This window comes from Colias croceus, chromosome 12 (genome assembly GCF_905220415.1).
Source record: "Colias croceus chromosome 12, ilColCroc2.1".
Taxonomy (NCBI): Eukaryota; Metazoa; Arthropoda; class Insecta; order Lepidoptera; family Pieridae; genus Colias; species Colias croceus.
In genome coordinates, this window is record NC_059548.1 from 10,145,859 (window position 1) to 10,167,899 (window position 22,041).

At 36.2% G+C, this 22,041-nt stretch overlaps 1 protein-coding gene across 1 annotated transcript in view; it reads right to left on the reverse strand.

Annotated features, from left to right (window-relative positions):
* Window positions 1-3,111: 3,111 nt before the first annotated feature.
* LOC123696003 (amyloid protein-binding protein 2) overlaps window positions 3,112-22,041 on the reverse strand; it is a 52,360-nt gene continuing 33,430 nt past the window's right edge. Inside the window, exons 2-13 of the mRNA XM_045641978.1 lie at window positions 16,989-17,102; window positions 10,430-10,544; window positions 9,922-10,048; window positions 9,519-9,695; window positions 8,786-8,965; window positions 7,989-8,196; window positions 7,001-7,159; window positions 6,497-6,602; window positions 5,363-5,505; window positions 4,803-4,968; window positions 4,170-4,298; window positions 3,112-3,788 (exon numbers count right to left, since the gene is read on the reverse strand). Coding sequence (XP_045497934.1) covers window positions 3,691-3,788; window positions 4,170-4,298; window positions 4,803-4,968; window positions 5,363-5,505; window positions 6,497-6,602; window positions 7,001-7,159; window positions 7,989-8,196; window positions 8,786-8,965; window positions 9,519-9,695; window positions 9,922-10,048; window positions 10,430-10,544; window positions 16,989-17,102 — 1,722 coding nt within the window. The 3' untranslated portion in view covers window positions 3,112-3,690. The remainder of the gene's footprint in view (window positions 3,789-4,169; window positions 4,299-4,802; window positions 4,969-5,362; window positions 5,506-6,496; window positions 6,603-7,000; window positions 7,160-7,988; window positions 8,197-8,785; window positions 8,966-9,518; window positions 9,696-9,921; window positions 10,049-10,429; window positions 10,545-16,988; window positions 17,103-22,041) is intronic.

Here is a 22,041-nt window from a genome sequence, read left to right on the forward strand (position 1 = left end):
TATTTTTTCAATATTTTCAATGTACAGAATTGACCCTTCTACAGATTTATTATATGTATAGATATTTTTCATGTAATGTAATTAAAAAATTCATGTTTGTCGTAATTATATCTATATATTCTGTGTTATAAGATGATACTTTGCACCAAATTTCAAGGCTCTGTGTTCATGGAAAGCACCCTGTATGTTTTGATTTCCTTGCGAATGTCGAAATTTGCGAAAATTTTCAGCAGGGTAGACAATAGACTGAACTATGATGAATTTTAAAGAACGTATATAATATTTTAGTTGTAGTTTAGTATTTTGCCATATGATTGAGTCTCGAGAACACTTGCTTTTGTTTACTATAAATAGATAACGACTAAAAGTATTTTATTTTATTATGGTAGGTACATAATATGGTAGGTCCATAAAAATGGAAGGTGTTGATGGATTTTTAAAATGGGTGATTCTCTTATCGTAAAGAAGACATCGTCATGAGACTGCTTTACTTCGTCAGTTTTTCTATGGTATTGTTTGGCAAAGTGGAAACGTGAAGAATGTATCACTCTTTTTAACCCAAATGAGTGTAATAAATAGAAAAATTGTAAGCTATAGAATAATTTAGACCTATTTCTCATCTATGATGTAATTATGTGCTTTATAGAGTTTGAATAACACTAAATTTTTTGCAAGGAAAAACAAATTCAGAAATCTACCGACTACTCATTATTAGTAGTAATAATTATTATAATAAGGGTGAAATAAAACAATGATTATCATCATGAATCTTTATTCACAAGTCATACATTACAGCCATTTAAATATGTTTACATTTACTGGACACGCCGTTGATCTTACAATGTGAGCAGCAAAAATATAATTACTATATCATTTTATAAAAATATATACGCACTTAATGCACTACTTTTTCATATTAATTGTAAATAAAAATAAATCTCTTAGGCGTCGTATTCACTGGCCGTTTTCGTTTAAACTTTTAATATTATTTTTCTTGAGTGGAACTTTTGTTAGATTACAAGTGAAAAACCCTTATAAATAACAAAGATTTTTGAAAATTCGTGTATATAACGCCCAAGAAGTATATATGTATAAGAAAGAACAAATCTAAGAAGAACAGGTATATATATTAACAATAAAACAAAGCATATTAATACAGAACATAATTATGCACTCGCATTAAGTACCAAACAAATTTTCGTACATTTTAGCCCTGTGTCGAACAATATACATTTAGCAACCAGTCATTACATGTTTAGATTATACTACAAATAACATTGAAAGCGATACATCATACATACAATATTTAATATTTTTACAAGAAATAAATTTATATGAAAAAAAAAATCACTAAACAAGGAACATGGAACTCAACGCTTACAGAGTATATACAATAAGCATTTCTATTATTTATTATTTTAAGACTTATATAAAGAGAATTTAAATTGTCTTTCTCTATGAGTATAATATGATTATTTAATATTTACAAATTAAATTCTAAACCACATTGATTTTTTTTTATTGGAATATACGATTATTTTTTTACATTATATTTTATTTGAATACCTACATAATCTCATATTGTGATTAGTATATTATACCTCAATTAGAAATTATGACGAGTCTACACATTCCAAATACCATGGTCCATGACTTTATGATTTTGAGCTTGTGTGACGTCATAATATTATAACGTAAGTAGCCATTAATTTCTTTATTCTATTTATTATAATATACATAGCAACACTTACGATTTTACCCTCAAAGTGAGTGTGGGAATTAGGGATTGTCATTGTGCGTAAATTTTTACGGTTCAAATAATTCTTGTAAAGTCAGAAAATCCTAATTAGATTCCTATGTGTGTACTGTGTAATAATATCAATTCGAGAAAATTTTAAATTAGGTAAATTTTAATCCATGAAATATCGACATAGCAATAAAACACGTATTTAGAGATAATTCGACTTGTAATATAATATAGAATACACAGCAAGTAATATTTACGAATAACTGGTATTTGTCAAATAACCTAATGCCATATAAATAAGCAACTACATCCTAACTATACAATAAAACTACATATTCACATCGGATCAAAGAAACGTAATATTTTTGGTTCGACTTCGCGCCCATTTTGAGATCGTGATATTAAAAACTTTATGATGATACCAAAGCCAAAGGACTTAGTATAGATTATAGAGTCTTAATTGCTTACCACAGATTAAAAATGTCTAATGTCATTTATTTTTTTTTTTATTTAACATTGCCTTTGACTTTGAATCGTATGTATTTTCGAACGCGAAGCCTTACAAATTGGCAGTATTATATTATGCGACTATCCGATCGCTACCGAGCGACATCCACCCAACCTTTGCTTTATGACGTTAAAATTCGTTATCTGCTTAAATATTGTTTGTTTTTAATAAAATTACGACAATTTTACACAAAAAGCGAATAAATTATGATAGTAAAGGGCTAACAATCATAATTTATTACCTCTTAATATCTATGTGTTACAAAAGACTAAAATTATTACATCCTCTAAACAACAAGGTTTTGTAGACATTGAAATGAAGCATTTTTTAAAGGAAATTGACACAACAAGATCACATCTAATTAACATTGAAGAAATTACTTAATACTAGCAACTCGACTCAGCTTTGCCTGAACACTTATTAAATGAATCATTAAATTCAACATTTTAATGTGTTTATTCAATATACGAGGTTGTTTTCTTAAGCGCACTTCTACATTTTGTCATTAGGTCGAGAAACTAGTACATAGACACACATATTTATTACTATTAATTTTTAGTACAAATGTTTCCTAGTTCACATAAACTAACATACATAAAAAACTGGTCCACACACATAGATACAGAGTAATTTCTTTACAAACACAAATTTTAAATTTTCTTCAATTCTGCATGTTTCTGGGGCGTTAGATTATCCACATAACATATTGAAATGTTTCTTTCTGGAAGCAACTCATATATTTCCGGAAACATTTCCATGCTTTTGGAAGCAGTTTAACATCATCGGAAGTTATTTATTTCAAGAATCAATTATTTCATTTCCAGGAATAAGCACATCCTACCGTGCGTATCATGCGGAAGTAATTTTAAGCTTCCAAAATCACTTCCAACTTTTCCAAAAACACTTCGAACTCTCCCCCCCACTATTTCCGCCAGCAAGCCCCAAACCCTCGCGCACTCGCGTCTCAGTGCGCGAACAGCTTGCTTTGTAGCGCTTGTAGTAGTATCACTATCACATCGCCAATGGCTGGTTGTTATTCAGTTTTTATACGGTTTCACTTCCCCCCATGCACTCCCAGAAACACTTCAACACTCCCCCACACTTCGAACCCCCACTACTTCCTCCAACAAGCCCCAATCACTCGCACAGCATGCCCCAGCGGGCGGAGCCAGTGCCAGCGCGGCCGATTGTCTCAGCGCGCGAATAACTTGCTTTGTAACCCTTCTAGTGGGATCACTTGCACTTCGCTTATGGCTGGTTATTGTTCTGTTTTTTATTGTTTCACTTCCCCCCATGCACTCCCAGAAACACTTTCAACACTCCCCCCCACTTCTAACCCCCACTATTTCCTCCAGCAAGCCCCGATCGCTCGCACAGCACGCCCCAGCGGGCGGAGCGCTCGGCGCACGACGCGGCGCCAGCGCGGCCGCTTGTCTCAGCGCGCGAATAACTTGCTTTGCAGCTCTTCCAGGGGAATCACTTGCTCGTCCCCTATGGCTGGCTGTTGTTCCGTCTTTGATTGTTCACGGAGATCTGTTGGGGGAAATTGTTATTAGTTTTTTGAAATTATGTGTTTAAATTATTGGTATTGGAAGGGGTATGCATTTGTGCGAGTGGTATACTGTGCATGTACGTATGTGCGTGTGCGAATAAAGTATGGTAAAGAGCAATTGCGTATGCTTGTAAAGTGCGTGTTCGTGTAAATTGTCTGTGCGTGTAAAGTGCGAATGCGTTTATGCGAGCTAATCGTCCGCATTAACAGAGTCCATACCCGGTATATAGTCGATGTGTATGTGTCGATGTGTATTTAGATGTTCGCGTGTGTGTATATATCCTCCTGTGCGTGTATGTTTGTGTGTGTATAGTGTATATTTATGCACATGTACGTATGTTTATATATACATATACACTAACCATGCCAGTGCTGTAACAGCGCATTGTAGTGGTGGGCGCGGTCGTGCCGCTTGAGCTGAGTGAACACGTGCACAAGTCCGCGGTAGTCGTACTCGAGGCCCGAGTAACGCTCCCCGAACAGTTTTAGGCCTGAAAAACAATAAACCAATGTAATAACATAACAAGAAGAAGAGAGTAATGTTTTACTTCCTCGTTTAAATTAGTACAGACGTACTCTACATTTACATTAGTCTGTCTCTTTATATCTGTAGATATGGTATAGAGTACAATAGGTACCCAAAACCTCCTCTAGTTCATGCAGAGGTTACTGATGTTAATAGCACGGAGGCAGAGATTGCAGTGTGTCCTGTTTCATGTAGTAGTTATAGACCGACATAAATCTTACATTGGTCCTTCGAGTCGGATCGTATTAGAACAGATTTCAACTTGTAGAGACTAAAGCAGCTGTACTCTCTAATTACGTGAAGTGATACTGATGTTAATACACGTGTTAGCTGTGGTAGAGCGATAAAACTGCGACATTGGTCCTTCGAACCGGATGCATAGTTAAACGACCTATTTAAATATGTAGAGAATGAAGCTGTCCTGCCATTATTCTTTTACATTATTTTCAAAACCTTAAGTGACACTTACTGATGTTAATAGAGCGCAGGTAGAGCTTCTCTGCGGCGGTGTGCTGGTTCATGTGATAGTTGTAGAGCGACGCAAGATGGCCGACACTCAGACCGACCTCGTAGTCTTCAGCGCCGAGCAGTTCTTCTTTTATGGCTATCGCTTTGAGGTGCATTGTTTCCGCGTCCTGGAAAATTTTAGTTGAATCTTAGATGCATAAATATCAATTTATAAATACGTGTTTTTTTTCGTATCCATGTAACAATGGAGATTAATAAAAACACAGTCAGAAATATCTCAACTGTGTGCCAAATTACTATTTTTAGTATTAATATTATTTTACACCAGTCTCTAAAAATTTAAAATTATGTGTACGTTTCATATAGTTATATATATTTTTTCTATTTAATTTAATAATAGCATAATATAGGAATTACATTAATGGTGCATAATAAATTGAACATAAAAGACAAATTTTAACAATAAGCCTAGGCGCTTAATAAACGAGCGTTAAAACTTATTAACTTGGTCATCTACGTCAAACACGAACAAAGTCACGTGCTCCACTAGTATACACGCACCTGGAACTTCTGCATAGACTGGTACAACCTTCCCAAATTGCCATAATGTTTGGCCGTTTGCACGTTCTTCTCTCCGAACGCCATCATCGACAGCTCCAGCGCGGCTTTGTGAAGCGCTTCCGATTCTTCTAGAAGACTTGGCTCTGTGGGAGGTAGTGTAGTAGTTAATTATTATAATTAAAACAAGTGATAACTGCGTTAAAAACAACCGACTTCAAACTTGCACTTGCAACATTTACAAATACAGACAAAAATGGGCAGGCAAACTACTGGGCCTAACCGAATAAATCGCGCATCGAACAAAAAAAGAATCACGTAAATCGGTTCAGAAACCTCGGAGTAATCGGTGTACATACATAAAAAAAAACATACCGGCCGAATTGATAACCTCCTCCTTTTTTTTGAAGTCGGTTAATAAATATGCCACATCAATATGTAAAGTAAATTATTAATTAGCTTTCTGAATATGTATAATGTTAGCTTTCGAGCATAGCTTAAAGAGGGAGACAATAGACATAAGTTAAACAATGAATTCTGTAAACATTTGATTTTGACAAAATTTGTTGGAACGAAGTTCCTAATCGCGCGTTGTGAAAGGGGACTAGATGGAAAAAATTAACACGAAAAGTTGTAACGACACTTTTTGATATAGTTGTAACTTTGTAAGCTGTGCGGCGTGCGTATGTCTCTCTCTCTCTGATATCTCGGTCTGTCTCTCTCTGATATCTCGGTCTGTCTCTCTCTGATATCTCGGTCTGTCTCTCTCTCTCTGATAGATATTCGTACCATTCGGATGTCCCTTGTCACTTCTCAAATTTATTATTTTTTCCATATCGGGTAAAGTTTTCAAATAAGAATAGACTTGATAATTAGAAAAGCAATAAATATTACAATGAGATAAATTGTATTACTTAATTAATCGTAATAATTACGATTTAATTATCATAACGCGAAGTTTATTTTAAAATACTAAATAGTAATTGTACTATTTAAATCAGGGTGCCCCAAGGTCCTATTCTAGGTCCCTGTTTTTATATAATGTATATCAATGACAACTTACTAATCAGAGCAGATTAAAATGTACCAAAACATAAATTAATTTAAAACTAAACTAAGTTATCATTTTGTGATTACCTCTCATATCTTGTCCGGCGGGTGTGTCCAATGCAATCTCTTCTAGAATGAGCGCTTTGACACGTTTCGCTGAAGCGAGCAGTAGATGGTCAGGTGGTACTAGATTCTGAAAAATAAAATTGGAATCATGAGTTATATATGATGCGTATGCGTATGATATATATATCTTAATATTCACATTTTGGTGATAATTAAATAATAATATTAATTCCAATTTATTCCATTTTTTTTCAAATAAACTTTGTAATCGCTTCGAAAAAATACGCGGGTATACTGAAAATCAGCGTTGTGCGGGTTTTAAACTTTTAAAGCCCACAGCATGGTTGAGTCTGTACCGATTGCCTTATTTATGTAATTTTTTTTAGTAACTAATTTTAAGTTAGTCTCAAGTTTTTGTTTTTGCAATAAAGCTTGTTTTCTTTCTTTCTTTGTAATTTGATCTGCCTTCAATTTGTCACAGACATGGATTTGCCAAACTATTTTTGAGTTTTATTTTTTTATCACCTCTATGATCCGTATGGCCCGCTCGGCGTGGTCGCGCGCCTTGTAGAAGCGTCCCGACGAGTACTCGAGCACGTAGAGCGCGTACGCGAGGTCCTCCTGCGCCCGGGCCACGTGCAGGCTGCTGCGCCCGAACACGCGCCGCAGCGTCGACAGCGCCTCCTGCACACAGACATACATACATACATACAAACTGTGTACGCAGTGACGCACGCACACGCAAATAATCCATCTACACAAAAAGTGTGTGTGTGTGCGGAAAGCTAGTGACAATATAAGCTGAAAAAATTATAATGTCACTAGCTTTCCGCCCGCGACTTTGCCCGCGTAGTAAAGGAAACACCGCATAGTACCTTTTCCCGAAGGATTTCCGGGATAACAATTGTCCATTATCTTTTGTATCTGTACCAAAATTCATCTAAATCGCTTCAGTAGTTTAAGCGTGAAGAGAAGAGACAGACGAACTTCGCTTGAATTTTGCATTTATCATAAACTAGCTTTCCGCCCGCGGCTTCGCCCGCTTTGTCTAAAACATAATAAAGTATATACCTTCCTCTTGAATCACTTTATCTATTAAAAAAAATTGGTTGTTTGCAAAGTAGGTTTACGATCGAGATGTTTATGTGATAACATAATGCAGTGGCAACGCTCGAGATGAGACGGGAGATCGGTCCGTCTCTCTCTCGTTATACCTGCGATCGCGCTCGTGAGGTTTTGGTGTGACACAAGTTTCTGAACATGTCACCCGACTAAAACGATTTTAAAGGCGTTATCACGTCAAAAAACCGCATCAAAATCCGTTGCGTAGTTTTAAAGATTTAAGCATACATAGGGACATAGGGACAGAGAAAGCGACTTTGTTTTATACTATGTAGTGATTAGTTTGGATCAGTTAGCTTTTTTTTTTTTTTTTGTAAGGTGTTTCTCAATGTTAGCCAGAAGGGCTTTTACATTTTAACGCGGACGCGGGATTAGTTAGCCCCACACTGACCTCGTACACAGCCACGCTGTGCGGTATCGAGTCTATATTGAGCAGGTAGAACCCGTAGTCGAGCAGCGCGGCTGCGTAGCGCGGGTGCTGCGGCCCGAAGGCCCGGCGCGCCAGGGCTACGGCCTGCCGCACGAGCAGCCCCGCCTCGCTGAAGCGCCGCTTCACTACGCACGCGGTGCCGCACGCGCGGACCACCTCGATCGTTATCCTACACACAGATATTCACATTCTAATTATATTTATTTGCAAGAATGTTAGTTACAAATTACAGATATTATGTGGCTGATTGTAACGAGAGAACACGGAAGAACCAACGAGACACAATGGACGAATTCATTGGATAACAGACACATAACGAAAACACTTATAATTATCGATGGGAATATACCAATATCTTGTAGCGAAATAATAATGTATGCAAAATATAAAAATAAAATTACGGAATGCAATAATATATAAATCGGTGGAATATGGAATAAAATTCAATGCAAAACATAAACAATCAATACTGCATTTTACAATAGAGATCCGGCTCGAAGGACCATAAAAAGTGAGAAAAGCTACAACTATTCAATTTTTTTTATTGTTTATAAAGGAATAAAATAATATATGAAATGAAAATTTCTAAATTGTAAGGCATAAATACAGCAGTAACAGCAGCGATAAATACGGAGCAAACTGTAATAATAGGTATCTTCAACGTACAAACCGTCCTTCTTATCACTAAAAGCAGGCACGATCAGCTAAAAATAACGAACACCACATCCATCCATATACATATGTAATGTGTGACATACTTGGCGGGCGTGTGCGGCGTGAGCAAGGCGAGCGCGCGCATGCCCCACGCGTGCGCCGCGCTGTAGTCGCAGCGCACGAAGAACAGCGCGCTGATCTCCTTGCACAGCCGCGCCAGCAGCGCCGACATGCCCCACACGCGCTCGCCGCCCGAGCACGACTCCTCCGCGTACGATTCTAGCCTGACCACACAAAATACATCAATTATCATCACCACCATCATCATCAACATCATCACCCATATCAACATCATAATCGCCCACATCATCATCACCCTCATCATCATCATCACCGACATCATCATCATCATCACCCACATCATCATCAACATCATCACCCTTATCATCATCATAATCACCCACATCATCATCATCATCGCCATCACCCACATCATCATCATCATCACCCACATCATCATCATCACTGACATCATCATCATCATCGTCATTATCTACAACATCATCATATTCTACAGTATAATCAACATAACACAAACGTGATCATATCATTGATCAGCTTTCCGAACTGGTTGTATATTATACACTTTTGAGTCTTCGGCGTACGATTCTAGCCTGCACAATAAAATTACATTACCATCAAACTCAAACATTTATTTACTCGACTATACTATGAAGCGCTTTTGAACCGTCAAACAAAAAATATTTTTTTTCATTAGTCATCAACATACACAAGGAAAAGCATAGGACCTAGAACAGATCCTTGCGGGACACCAACCTCTGAATCTCCTCATCATCCGTCTGTAGTGCCTTCGAGCACGTTTCTGCAATTGCTATGGGACCCTCTGGGAGCTGAGCCGTCGTGTCTTCAGGCAGACCGAGCAGTTTGAGTGCCAATTTGTATGTTTCGGCCGCCGCGGGAAAGCAGCAGTATACCGATTGTGTATTTAATAACCTGGAATTTATTAATAAAATCATCATCTCTATGGGACACGGGCCTCTAATGAGGGTTTTAATAATATAAAACATACTTTAATTTTCGAGAAAAAGAAATAATTACTAAAGAATAGAGATTATAGAGAGTATTTTACATGAAGTAAAAACTTTACTAGGAAACTATAGCCATAAAATAAAGCAAACCATTATTACTACAGCATCAAAAAAATTCTCTCAAATCTTACCTATGGCAACATTCAAGTGTCAAACGTTTATAGTGAGTGGACTGTGGTTGTGACTGGCACAGATCCCGACACCGCAATAGTACGCGCTGCGCGTCTGCGTACCAACCGGCCTCGTTCAGAAAACCACCTGAAACAAGTTGTGTATGATTGAAACAAAATGCCATTATGAACTACTTTGCTTCCTAAACACTTCCGGAACTACAACAATGAGTTTATTATTCAAGTTTTTGTATTTACAGAGCTTTTCAATAAACTGGGTATATTTTTTATTTTACTTATGGCCAATCCAGGTTCTTCTACTACTATCAGTGCTACACTAAAAACTTTTGTCTAATACTACCCATTAGAGAAAATTTCTCGCAATTTGAAAACTTTATAGTATAGAAGAGTTAAACCTGACAGCAGAACTAAGTTGCTTAATTCAATCTTAATCTTCTATCAATCTGAACTCATGACTAAAATAAAATAAAGAAGACTCGGAAACAGAGTCAATAGCCGAGATACTTACCTAGCCTTAAACCTAAATGTATGAGAGAGTTCCTTGGGCGACTGCTCTGATCGCATCTTGCTAAATAGCTGGTGGCCAGTTCTGTGGACAGCTTCGAGCCGTGCTCAATCACCGCCTGTATAGAACATAAACTAGGTTATTTTACGAATAAAGAAGAATACTTTAAGCATTGAGATTTCCTGTTATACCGGGACAAAATTCGCATTCAGTTTGGTTGCATTTACATCTTGCCACAAATAATAGCTTGCATGACATGCATGTTTTTCTAGCAAATCATGAATATAATATTATAATTCCATTCTTTCCTGTCTGTTTAACAAACAACAAGATCCAATTCAATGTTCCTTTCGAACATTTGACTCATTTGATCCTGGGAGCAAAAGCATAAATATTATGTACTCAATAACATTGATTTAACATGAATGAAGGAATTTTCAAAAAAAATAGTAGAACTTGAATAAAATGCAGGAATCAAGTTATTTCTATTTACAATACCAGTTCACTGATAAAGTATACACAACACAAAAACAATCGCCATACCATTAAAGATTGTGAATCATTAAACCATCAATTCGTTAACGCCGCGGTATCAAACATAGTTGCATCATGCATAACAAAGTCAAATGCAATTGTTTAGAACGGACATAAATTGCGATGTCACATACACTATACTTGCAAGTGAAATGGTGCGTATCACGCTGCTATGTAAACAAGTCAGTTACATAGTACAAAGAGAACTTATGTTAGTTCCAAATGGGTTACATTGTAAATCGTAATACATAGTGTGTAGTGAATAATTATGACACTTGTTTTGTACTGTGTCTCATCGAATTTACACGCGAAACAAACACCAGCTGCATTTGTTATTGCTTTTTTCATTATATTCAATTGTTATTGTGTTTTTTTCTATCATTTTTAATTACATGGTCAAGAAAAGTAACGTTATCGATCGCTAATTGGATTAAGTGCTAGACCGTTTTTGTAATTCTTTTATGAATATTTATTAGACGTAAAAGCAAATATGGTACACAATTACCTTACAGTACTTGACGTTTCCAATTAAGGATTAAGTTGTATTTGATTGAGGTACACTTATTCATTTTACATGATAGCCGGAATAACAGTAGTTTGTTATTAATTCATTAGTAGACACGAAAAATAACAGCGAGAGAATCGTCTAATTATCAAATTTCAATCAAATCAGATATGTTGAATTGTAGATCAAGAATAGTATGTAAAATAACAACTAACATCCTCACAGTTCACATCTACATTCCCGATAAGATTTAGTACGAAAGATTCAAATTCTCGCTTATAACACAAAATATTTAACATTTAATTTAACAATATTTTTGTTTACAACATGTCGTAGAAAGTGAGAGTAATTTTTAACATACGATTTATCGAGCAAAAGTGTGATAACCTCTAGTGCGAACGTGATATAACTCATATCGAAACATCCTTGACTTATATGTACAAAAAAGCAGACATAAAAACCACTACACTAGAGTATGTTGCGCTGCGAAAGCGTTACAACTTTTAATCAGTTTTATTTTCCTTAACACACAAACCACAACAAAAAACAAAAAATGATGAAATTGAAAACACAATAAGTCTTTGCGAAACTTCTGTAAAGAGATTGGTTAAGAAAAGGATACTGAAAATAAATATTTGTTCATACACTTGTTAAAATAAGGGCTAAATATTTCCTTACAATTGCTTCCACCAAACCAAAGACAGGCCAAAAATATAAATTTATGCCACTAATCAACAGCTTTTTGTACAATAGACCTTCGCATTCCCATCCCATTACAATCGAATACAACCCTAGTTACCAAGTGGCCAAAAGCCTTGGATTTTAATGAGAAAAATCGTAACAACATAGTAGTTTGTGATGCCCAGCTATGCAGCAGTGATCGCGTGATGTGATTATAGTATATATTAGCAACATTGTTGGTGGAATGTCGTCTAGCCAATAATGGGATATAGAAGTGGAATTCCTGGCAACAAATTGAGTAAAAGGCGGCCGGGGTTGTTACTTTTTAACTACAATGTGATTATCAACGTGCGAAGGGTACGGTGGTACGTCTGACAATTATTAATAATGCGTAAATTAGGTTGTGGGGAGACTGTCTTGTTTGTTGTGCTGAATTTGATGGTATCCATTGGTGAATGCAAATCTGCGATCCTTACAAAATAACTTAATCATAACTGTATATATTCTCATGACTAAGAGATCATGGAGCATGGCTAAGAGATCTTATTCAACTCGTATGTCCCGTGGTCATTTCTGTCTCATACAATAAAATGAATATTATAAAATTTCTAAATAAATATTGCAAGTTATAACAACTCGCTCAATGTGAAGCGCCCCTTACGCGTTATAGCCTAAAGCCTACAAACACTGGAGCGATCCAATTACACAAAGCTCATAACAACGAGGCCATTGTTATTGACATACCTCCGCCATCACCGACGTAAACAACGAGTTGGAAAACACTACTACGCTTAACATTCGCAAAATTTTCCACCTTTCCCAATGTACTGGGGAAAATTTCGAGATTATTTATGGCTTCATGGATTTCGACAACATTCAGACCATTCCTTTAATTAATTTTCCCTATCTTGACTCTGAAATCCTATCCTCCTAATATTATAAATATGAAAGTTTGTGAGGATGGATGTATGTGACATGTGTATGTAAGTTTGTTACTCTTTCACGCAAATACTACTGAACCGATTATAATTAAATTTAGCACACATATAGAGGGTAACTTGGATTAACACTTAGGATAGGTTTTATCCCGGAAATCACACGGGAACGGGCACTACGCGGGTTTTTCTTTGAAAACGCTGGCGAAGCCGCGGGCGGAAAGCTAGTACATATACATACTTCACTATAGCTATCATACTATTGGACATCTAAATTCTTATTATCAACGCAGCAGTATTTCACGAGCTCTGCAGCATTACCTGTGATAATAAACGGCCTCTAAACGACCTGGTTTGTGTTTCGGCTGTAATTCGCATGTACTGAACATAACCATCTAGAACAGTTACCATTAATTGGGTGAATGTATAATCCATATATAGATAAGATAAAATCTCACAAGCTAGACCGTTAACCGTAACTTTGAGCATCAAGGACGGGTCGTTAACCACTAGCAGTTTACAAGAAGCCAGGTAATATGACTTTCCGTACATCGCATAATATAGTAGTTAACATAGGAACTGGAAGATTTTTATCCATCGTCAACTATCAGGTAAGTTACATGGTAGGAGGAGGCATGAGGAGGAAACAAATTGGTTTCTAAATAAACTGTTTAGTAACAAGAGAAAACAAAGAAATGAATAATGATAAATCCTATAAAACAAACACATTGCAATCGATGTGTGAGTAAGTAAATAAGACAAATGTTTTTACATTCATCGTTCAACATAAAATATAAACATAATATTGGCGATGCTTCCAAGAACGGCCAGTGCTACTATGTAGAGGAAATAGTTGAGAAGATAAAGCTATCGTAAAAGTATCGGACACTAGCTCTTAATTAACAAGAGGGAACGAATAAGTAGCACATTGTAATTTATAGCACTTAACAACAAATTAATCGAGATACCTTCGAGCATTACTTAACGGATATTCCCGTGCATTCATTATCATTAATGATATTGCCATCTCAATGCTAATTAACCGCTGACGTTAATTTTATTGTTACACTAATTACATATTATTATTGACTCCTTAATACAGCGTCATGAAAAGTGACAATGTACTAAAGAATATAAGTAATTTTCAATTGTAATTGATTCATATGAAAAGCAAGGGAGTGGAGGATCTGGGACGAGACAAGCTTTTACTGTGGAGAATTACTGAAATATTTCAACTATCTCAATAAATTTCTATATGCATACTTTTCTAATAACGAGTTTATTTTTAGAAAGCACTCATATCAACACTCCAAAGGTTGTCTATTACGTAGAGGTAATATTTTCCAACCCACGAACCGAATACAAAGCCGAGCTTTTCCTCCTATAATTCATTTTTAATGACGTCATCGTATTGTAAAATTGATGATAATCACAAACAATGCGCGTGTCTCATGTCATATGTAACTACTCCCCATGACCTAACGACCTGTGGCATATGGCATTGGGATAATCCGTTGACTAGCTAGATACGTCATTGACACCATGATCATCATCATGACTATTGAATTTTACTAATCTTAGTATATTTTTAAGACTACTTTATGAATTGATATTATGATATGTGATAACCGCATCTTCGAGTGTTCTTATCAAACAGAAATTGGGAAATAAACACAGTCTGCAGTGAACTTTGTAAACACAATTCTTCATAAAGAGCTACGACCACATATCTCATCAAAACTACAAGGAAACACATGTCTTTTAGCAGTATTATTTCCAACGTGGTAAAGTTATGTCGCTAGACCACCTATTTTTCCCACTTTTCCACATTGTAAATTTATTAAGACATCATGTTACAAGGGCAGTATTTCAGTAAAAAACAATTTGGCACAACTGCTCATTACAATACCAAAAGGCAGACGCCAATGTATATGTGGTCGTGAGTGGGATGAGATTGCGTAAGATCTGTAACTTTGCAACATGCGCTAATCGTATACATATATGTATATTAGATGGATAAGTCTATCTAGTCGCTAATATGAAATATCTTTTCATGATATAATATGACAATTGAGTGCATTGCCTTCAAAAGATTTATGTTCCAAAAAATATATCATTTTTATTTGTATTTGTAACTTTCCATCCCGACAAACAGATGGCTAGCATCAGGGTTTGTCTCCGCATTTGGCTAGGGATATGTGGTTGTTATAAACTTCTTTTTTGGGCAATTTTTTGGTGTGTTAAACTAAAAGTCGCCTTCCGTGTCTAACCTATACCATAATCATCTAACCATTACCCACATGCCGTGTTTTTATTAACATACACAATTTCGTATAACGGACCTCGGTCAACATAATGTGCATTAACATTGCGCTCTAACGCAATGCCACCAGGGTTACGTAACGGTCACGTCTTTGCTTACGTGCTAGGTGTCGCTAGAAACCACTCTACATAATATGCGTTTATGGTTTAACATACTTGTGTAGAAAACTGGAATGCTACGAGAAGTATTGCATTTTTCCAACTTTTACTAGTAAAAGTGAAGCTGAGTGACCAAACGGCTGAGTTATTACTTATTCGCTCCCTTTATTTTTTAGGTAAGGTTATCTGAAATGGTGTTAGTCTAGCCTATAGATGAACCGCAACAAGACTAAAAGGAATTCCCAAAAAAGCTGTATTTCTTCCAATCAGAATGCCCAGTAAGGCATTAAGTACCATACTTTCATAAGACACCCAAAAGATAAAACTATTGTTTAGGGACTTGTTTCCTTCTATATTCAGACATTTCAGACGTAACAGGACCATTTACAAAGTAAATTCTGGTGCAAAACTAAACCTATCATGAGAAACATTGTCGTATTTACGAGACAAACTCAACAAAGAGATCCCGCTGGCCTACATAGCCTGTCATACATTTGATGCACATTGTTGCAACAATACGCTTACACGCCATTTGAGCGACAATGCCATAGACCACACGTAAAACTAGATAGGTTGTGTCATTTGTTTCAAATGAGTTTGTTTGTACAGCCACGATAGACAATGTAGTCACTGCAGTGATATTTTTGTTTTATTTAATTGGCTGCTTTCGTTCTTTTTCTTTTCTTGAAGGATGGGATCCGCCCCCAGTGCTTCTTGCCATGTTATTTAAATAGGGAAGCAAAAAATACATGCTGGAAGACGTACAGCATGAGTTTATCAGTGTTCTTCTTTATATTTGTATACTAACGCAAGATTAAGCACTCCTCGTATATGTATCAACTAACTTTTGTTCGAGGTCTTGCTGATGCACCCTGTTTCACGCCTTCAGTTAAATATTTCCAAAAAAATATTCTAATCTTCTAGACGCAACACACGTGTGGATTCATACATTAAAATTGCAGTTTATTTTTATAGAGGTAGAAGATGCATACTGCTATTGCGAAGTCAGTCGGGTACAAATTGAATAATACGGGGCTATTAAGTAATGATCACGTAATTTGTAACATGACGCTAAGGCCTAAGACATTCGTATATCTAGTGCAATTTATGCTGAGTCATCCTCGGCCGCAACGCATGCGTAATAACAATGTTATGTATTAAATACACTCTTTATTACGGCAGTGACATTGATAAACAATACTTACGCATGTACCATTGAAATGTATGGAAAAAGCGTGTCAATATTTCATCTATATTGGGCCTGATTATTGAAAAAAAAAATCTATCACAAAATGGCGCACAACTTAATAATTAAACATACCTAAATAAAAAGCTAGCATATAGCAAAAAGCATCCGCATAAGCTTAGTACTAGGTTATCCACTAATCCTGGGTTTTATTCTGCATCAACCTGTATCAGTTGCAAGCTGGTTCTTGTAAAACAACTAGGGAGTCGCAACAGATAGAGCTTAATGCTAGGATCTCACCTGAAAGCATTGCAATAGCCTCAATTGGGCTCCCGAGAAGCGCAGCAGCCGCTCGAATATCTCCAGCTCGGAGAGTTCCACGCCCAGGATGCATAGCCGCTTCTCTTGGAGCATCTGTTAATAAGAGAAAAACGAGATTTACCAAAAGAAAAAGTAAGTAAAAAATTGTTTAAGTTCAGGTTCATCAAACAGTTACTGTTTGATGAACCTGAATAGTTACCCAATATGTATTAGTCAAAACGAAAAGCAGTCTTTGCTTACAGAACTTTTTGCATTGATAAACGAGGAAATGGTGGAAGATACACCTATTGCTGATAAGGGACTGATTATATCCAATTATAAACATACATAATATACCAATTACTATATCGAACAAGCACTTGAAATTCTTTAAATACACTCAACAGTTTCTAACCCATACTCCATCCATAAACATTTCAATGCCATTTCACATGAACCTTACACTTTACTCAAGGACGCCAATTACTCAAGCACTAGAAGACCTTCGCACTGCCAAGCACCATATCATGTTGTATCAGCCACAGAGGCTGTTTACGTAACACAATCACACGCTATCGCCGGGCACGCATCTGATGGCCCACATCGATTGCACTCTGTCGTCACCATCAGTCATATCATCAATGTTTATGTAATATACAACCTTCTGTTAATGCTTTAAATAGTGTATGGAAAGCATTCGAGAGGATATGTATTGGCAACTTATTATCTGATTTCGGTTAACTGCAAGATTAAAACTAAAGGTCTTCACCAAAATTTGGCTCTGTCCTAATTTTCGTTATTTTATTACTACTTTCACGTCTAAATTGATATCTATATTGATTTGGTCTCGTATCAAATACGAAGTTGATACTTCACGTAGTCGCATTTAAAGTAACTACAAAGAAAGACTGAGTGTTATAGGACCAGCTTCATAGATTCAGGTATCCTCCAAAACAAAACGCGGAAAACATTTACAATTTTAAACTAGAAATCTTTTGTGCATACTAATCAATAGGCTTAGTGGTGGCTTTTATTAGAACTACATAGCAAATTGATTGTTAAATTCCTTGAAACCGTAGGCGTAGGTAATGCCATCTAATCTACGCCAATCTGTTAGACATATCCTAAAAACAATAGAAGCAAATTATTCACGAAATTGCTGCTACAAGAAATGAGTGAAAATAACGTGTTTGCTTTTTCCAATTCCACCAAACCTTTTAGAGTTAGGTGTTTAAAATAATTACCTATATTATGAACAATTTAGCGATTCATTAAATAACAGAACATTCGTTGCAAAGACGTACCATAAACAAGTGCAAATAAAGTAGAACGACCTTTGCAAAGCCATAAACATCGCGAAACAACAAACTTTAAACATGATCTACAATCAAAAGCCACAAAGTCAACAATTGGCAATCATTATTCATTATCACTTGTGCAAACACTGATCGAATTATTAATGACCAGTGTAACAAACTGGGCATGGAAGAACGAGCTGTATCTCCTGCTCATAATAGTCAGAATAGCATGTGCTCGATGAGGTATGGCGAGGTCACGCCGTTCGCCAAGTTTTAACTTTTGTTTTGATCTATTTACGGCTAGTCAATAAATATCGTGTGATTTTAGGAACACGTTTTTTTCATGTGAACCTTTTGAAATGTCAAAACACGCATATTTAGTGATAGTAGACATGAACGAAGGTAGGCCACACATACGGATTACGGGGGGCCCCCTTGCTTTGGAACAACGTATCAGGAAGTGTTAGTTTTATCTGAAGTCGGGTTTTTAATAACCTTTGCTAAAGCTAAGCACCAAATAATTGATTGATTATATCACGCGAATAATATTAGGGTAACGCTTTAGCATAGCATTTTGACAAAGTTATGGAGCAATTAATGGATATAAAAATGTTATACCATTGTAGCTTCTTGAACGTCTTTGTTCGGTTGAAAGCCCACATAAACCATTAATAAATATACATTTATATAACTACTGCACAAATACGAGGCTAACCTAGTAATACAGGGCAAAACAATTGTTTACATATTTCATGTGGATTAATGACTGGAAAATCCTTAATGAAACTCATTATTTATTAATTAAATATTATTATCAAGCATTTTGCTTTGAATAGCAATGCTATTGGTTCGGCCGTATTCCAATATTTATTTGGTACGGTCATATTGACTCGCGTAAAACAAGGAAGTTATCATACTTTCAAATTGCGTTTTACATGTAAACAATGGAATTGTTCATAGCATAGGCGCATTGGCAGCTTATTAAAATAACGTAAAACGTATAAAAAATGTGGAAAATATAGAAAAAAAAAAATATACCAGTCTAAACAATTCCGTTCATATTATGTAATGGTACTTGACATGGTCAAATTTTGCATGAGATGAATTTATTATAATTTCAATTTACACAAAACATTATAGTTTTTAATTAAATATAGCATTCTTTATCACAATCTACCTTCAGCCATACAGCTTGAATACCAATACCTAACAGTCTTCGCTTACGAGCAACATACATTTCCACAGTTCACATCCACAAAATCCTTCAGGCTATAGGCCTATTGCACACTATCAAGCAAGATAAACCTAACTAAAATTTCTCCGATAATTCGCAACACGACAGCAGCAACCTTGACCTGATGGTCACGCACCGCAGCGGGTCAACGACCTCTTACTGTCTCAACCGGCTCAACTTTTATTTCAGATTTCAATTCGAGCCATGAATCACGGTTAACCACAGAATTGGTAACAAAAAATATAGACTCATTTTTTGTGGCCGCTGACTAAGTGTAGAAAATGCCTCTGCTAATAGTTTTTTATTGGTGGCAAAGACCTGCTAGTGTATTGTTTTTTGTTCTACGTTAAAATTGGCTGTTCAGGCGGTTCTATCCTATGTTGCCTTGTATAGTGAGTCGTAAATTTCCTTTCCTTATTAGTGACATGGAAACGTACATCCCCGGGATTAACAGATGTTTAGTATGAAATTTCTTAAAAGGCACCAAGTAAATAAATGATGGATGCGATAATGCAAGCGGTGTGGAATTAAGATGACCGAACAATGATGCAGTTTTAAACACTACAAATACTAAATATATACACTCACCGGCACGGAATCTTGGCCACTTACAATTTTGTCGATAAAAAAAGTTTGAAGTGTTTTTCACGATTTTTTTGTATGCAGATATGTTAACATATTATTTGTTTAATTTTATGGTAAGAAATCATTAAGTTTGAGAATAATCTTTTACCACTTTTTAAGAGTTACTCGAAATTTGTGATTTGTGCGGTTAAGCCGAAGTTACGAATTGTTCGTTTTAAACTTTTTTCGATATCGTTTATGCCGTTTTAAGATATTGTTATTGTTGTACTGTAGTCAATGATCATAACAAACAATAAAAAATGCCGTTAACATCTGAACAACCTGCTCAGACCATCACAATGTTAGGCCAATGACTGCCGCAACATAAAGTACCTAATGTACAGTACGTACCACGTTCAGCGATGCACTATGCATGGAGAAGATACCAGGAGACTGGCAGCGACACGTGCAGACCAGGAAATGAAGGCGTGAGGTGCACATCAGCTCGAGAAGACCCGTTTATTGTTCAAGAGATACTCAGAAATGGCTTTCCGACAGTTTATTAGATACGCCACCGGCTCTAAAACACCAGGATAATAAATGTGAGTGAGCAATCCGTGAGAAGACTAATGAAGGAAGTTAATTTGAAGGTTTGCAGACCAGCACGCCTTCCAGAACTCCTCAGACATCACAGAGAAGCACGTCTTCGTTTTGCACGAGAACATGAAAACTGGACCCACAGCCAGTGCGCGCGTGAGGTGTTCACAGATGACTGCTAAGGCACTTTACGAGCTTCTGATAGCCAAGAGTCAATATAGAGGAGACGAGAAGAGAGGTTTTCACCCTTCACCACACTCAAACTGCGATTTTTCATGGAGGGTCAATAATGGTATGGGGAGGTATAAGTTCCGATGCTCGAACGGAGTTAGTTATCGTAGATAATGGCTTAAATTTGATCAGGTACATCGAGGAAATTCTTCAGGAACATGTTCAGCCCTATTACAGGTTTATCAGTGAAGAAAATTTGCTACTAATACACTATAACGCACGTCTGCGTGTCGTACGATGCGTATAAGAGTACCTTCAAGAGGTTATTATTGAAAAATTGGAGTGGCCAGCTCGTAGCCTGGATCTTAATCCAATAGAACACATCTGGGACATGCTTAAAAGAAACATAAAGTTAGATTCCAACCCAGCACCAATGTTAGATGAGCTTAGAAATACAGCTGGGGCCGTTTGGTACACTATAGCTCAAGTGGACATCAAAAATGTCTTCTAGAGTATGCCAGACTGGATGCAAACAGTGTTTAAGGCAAGAGAAGGAAACACCCTATATTAAAAAGTTCAATTTTTTTTTATGGAAACGTTCTTTCTAATTTTTGTGCATTTTTTAAGAAATCATTTAAATTTCACAGGAAAAGCGTAAATTCTTGTTTTATTCAGATCTACGCGGTAGTACTTCTTACAAACTTCCAATTATTACTAAAAGTTAGTAAAAACATTAAAGTAACTCGTTTTGATTAAATTTTTATTAAATTTTGTAGTAGAAAAGAAATAGTGTTATTTTACGCAAAAATTTGCAGTGGCCAAGATTCCGTGCCGGTGAGTGTATATTAAAACATGCAAGGCGTAATTTAGAAATTTTCTTCAACCAAAAAAGTAAGCTCTGGGGTGCTTATCATAATATTGTCATCTCAATCATGTCCTCGTGTCTCTTTAATGTCGTTATGAGGTTGATTTTGAATCACTTTATTTCGCAAAAAATAGAGTCTACATAACTAATATAGCCAATTAATTTAGAAAAGTCTTATCTTTACAGAAACTAATTAATGGTGATAACAAATTGCACAACGAACCAAAACGCATTTTCTATCCTAGTTCACTGAACAAACGATTAAACTACAAAAGCTTGAGTCCGAACTCAAAGCAAAACCTCAAACTCAAATCACAACTCACA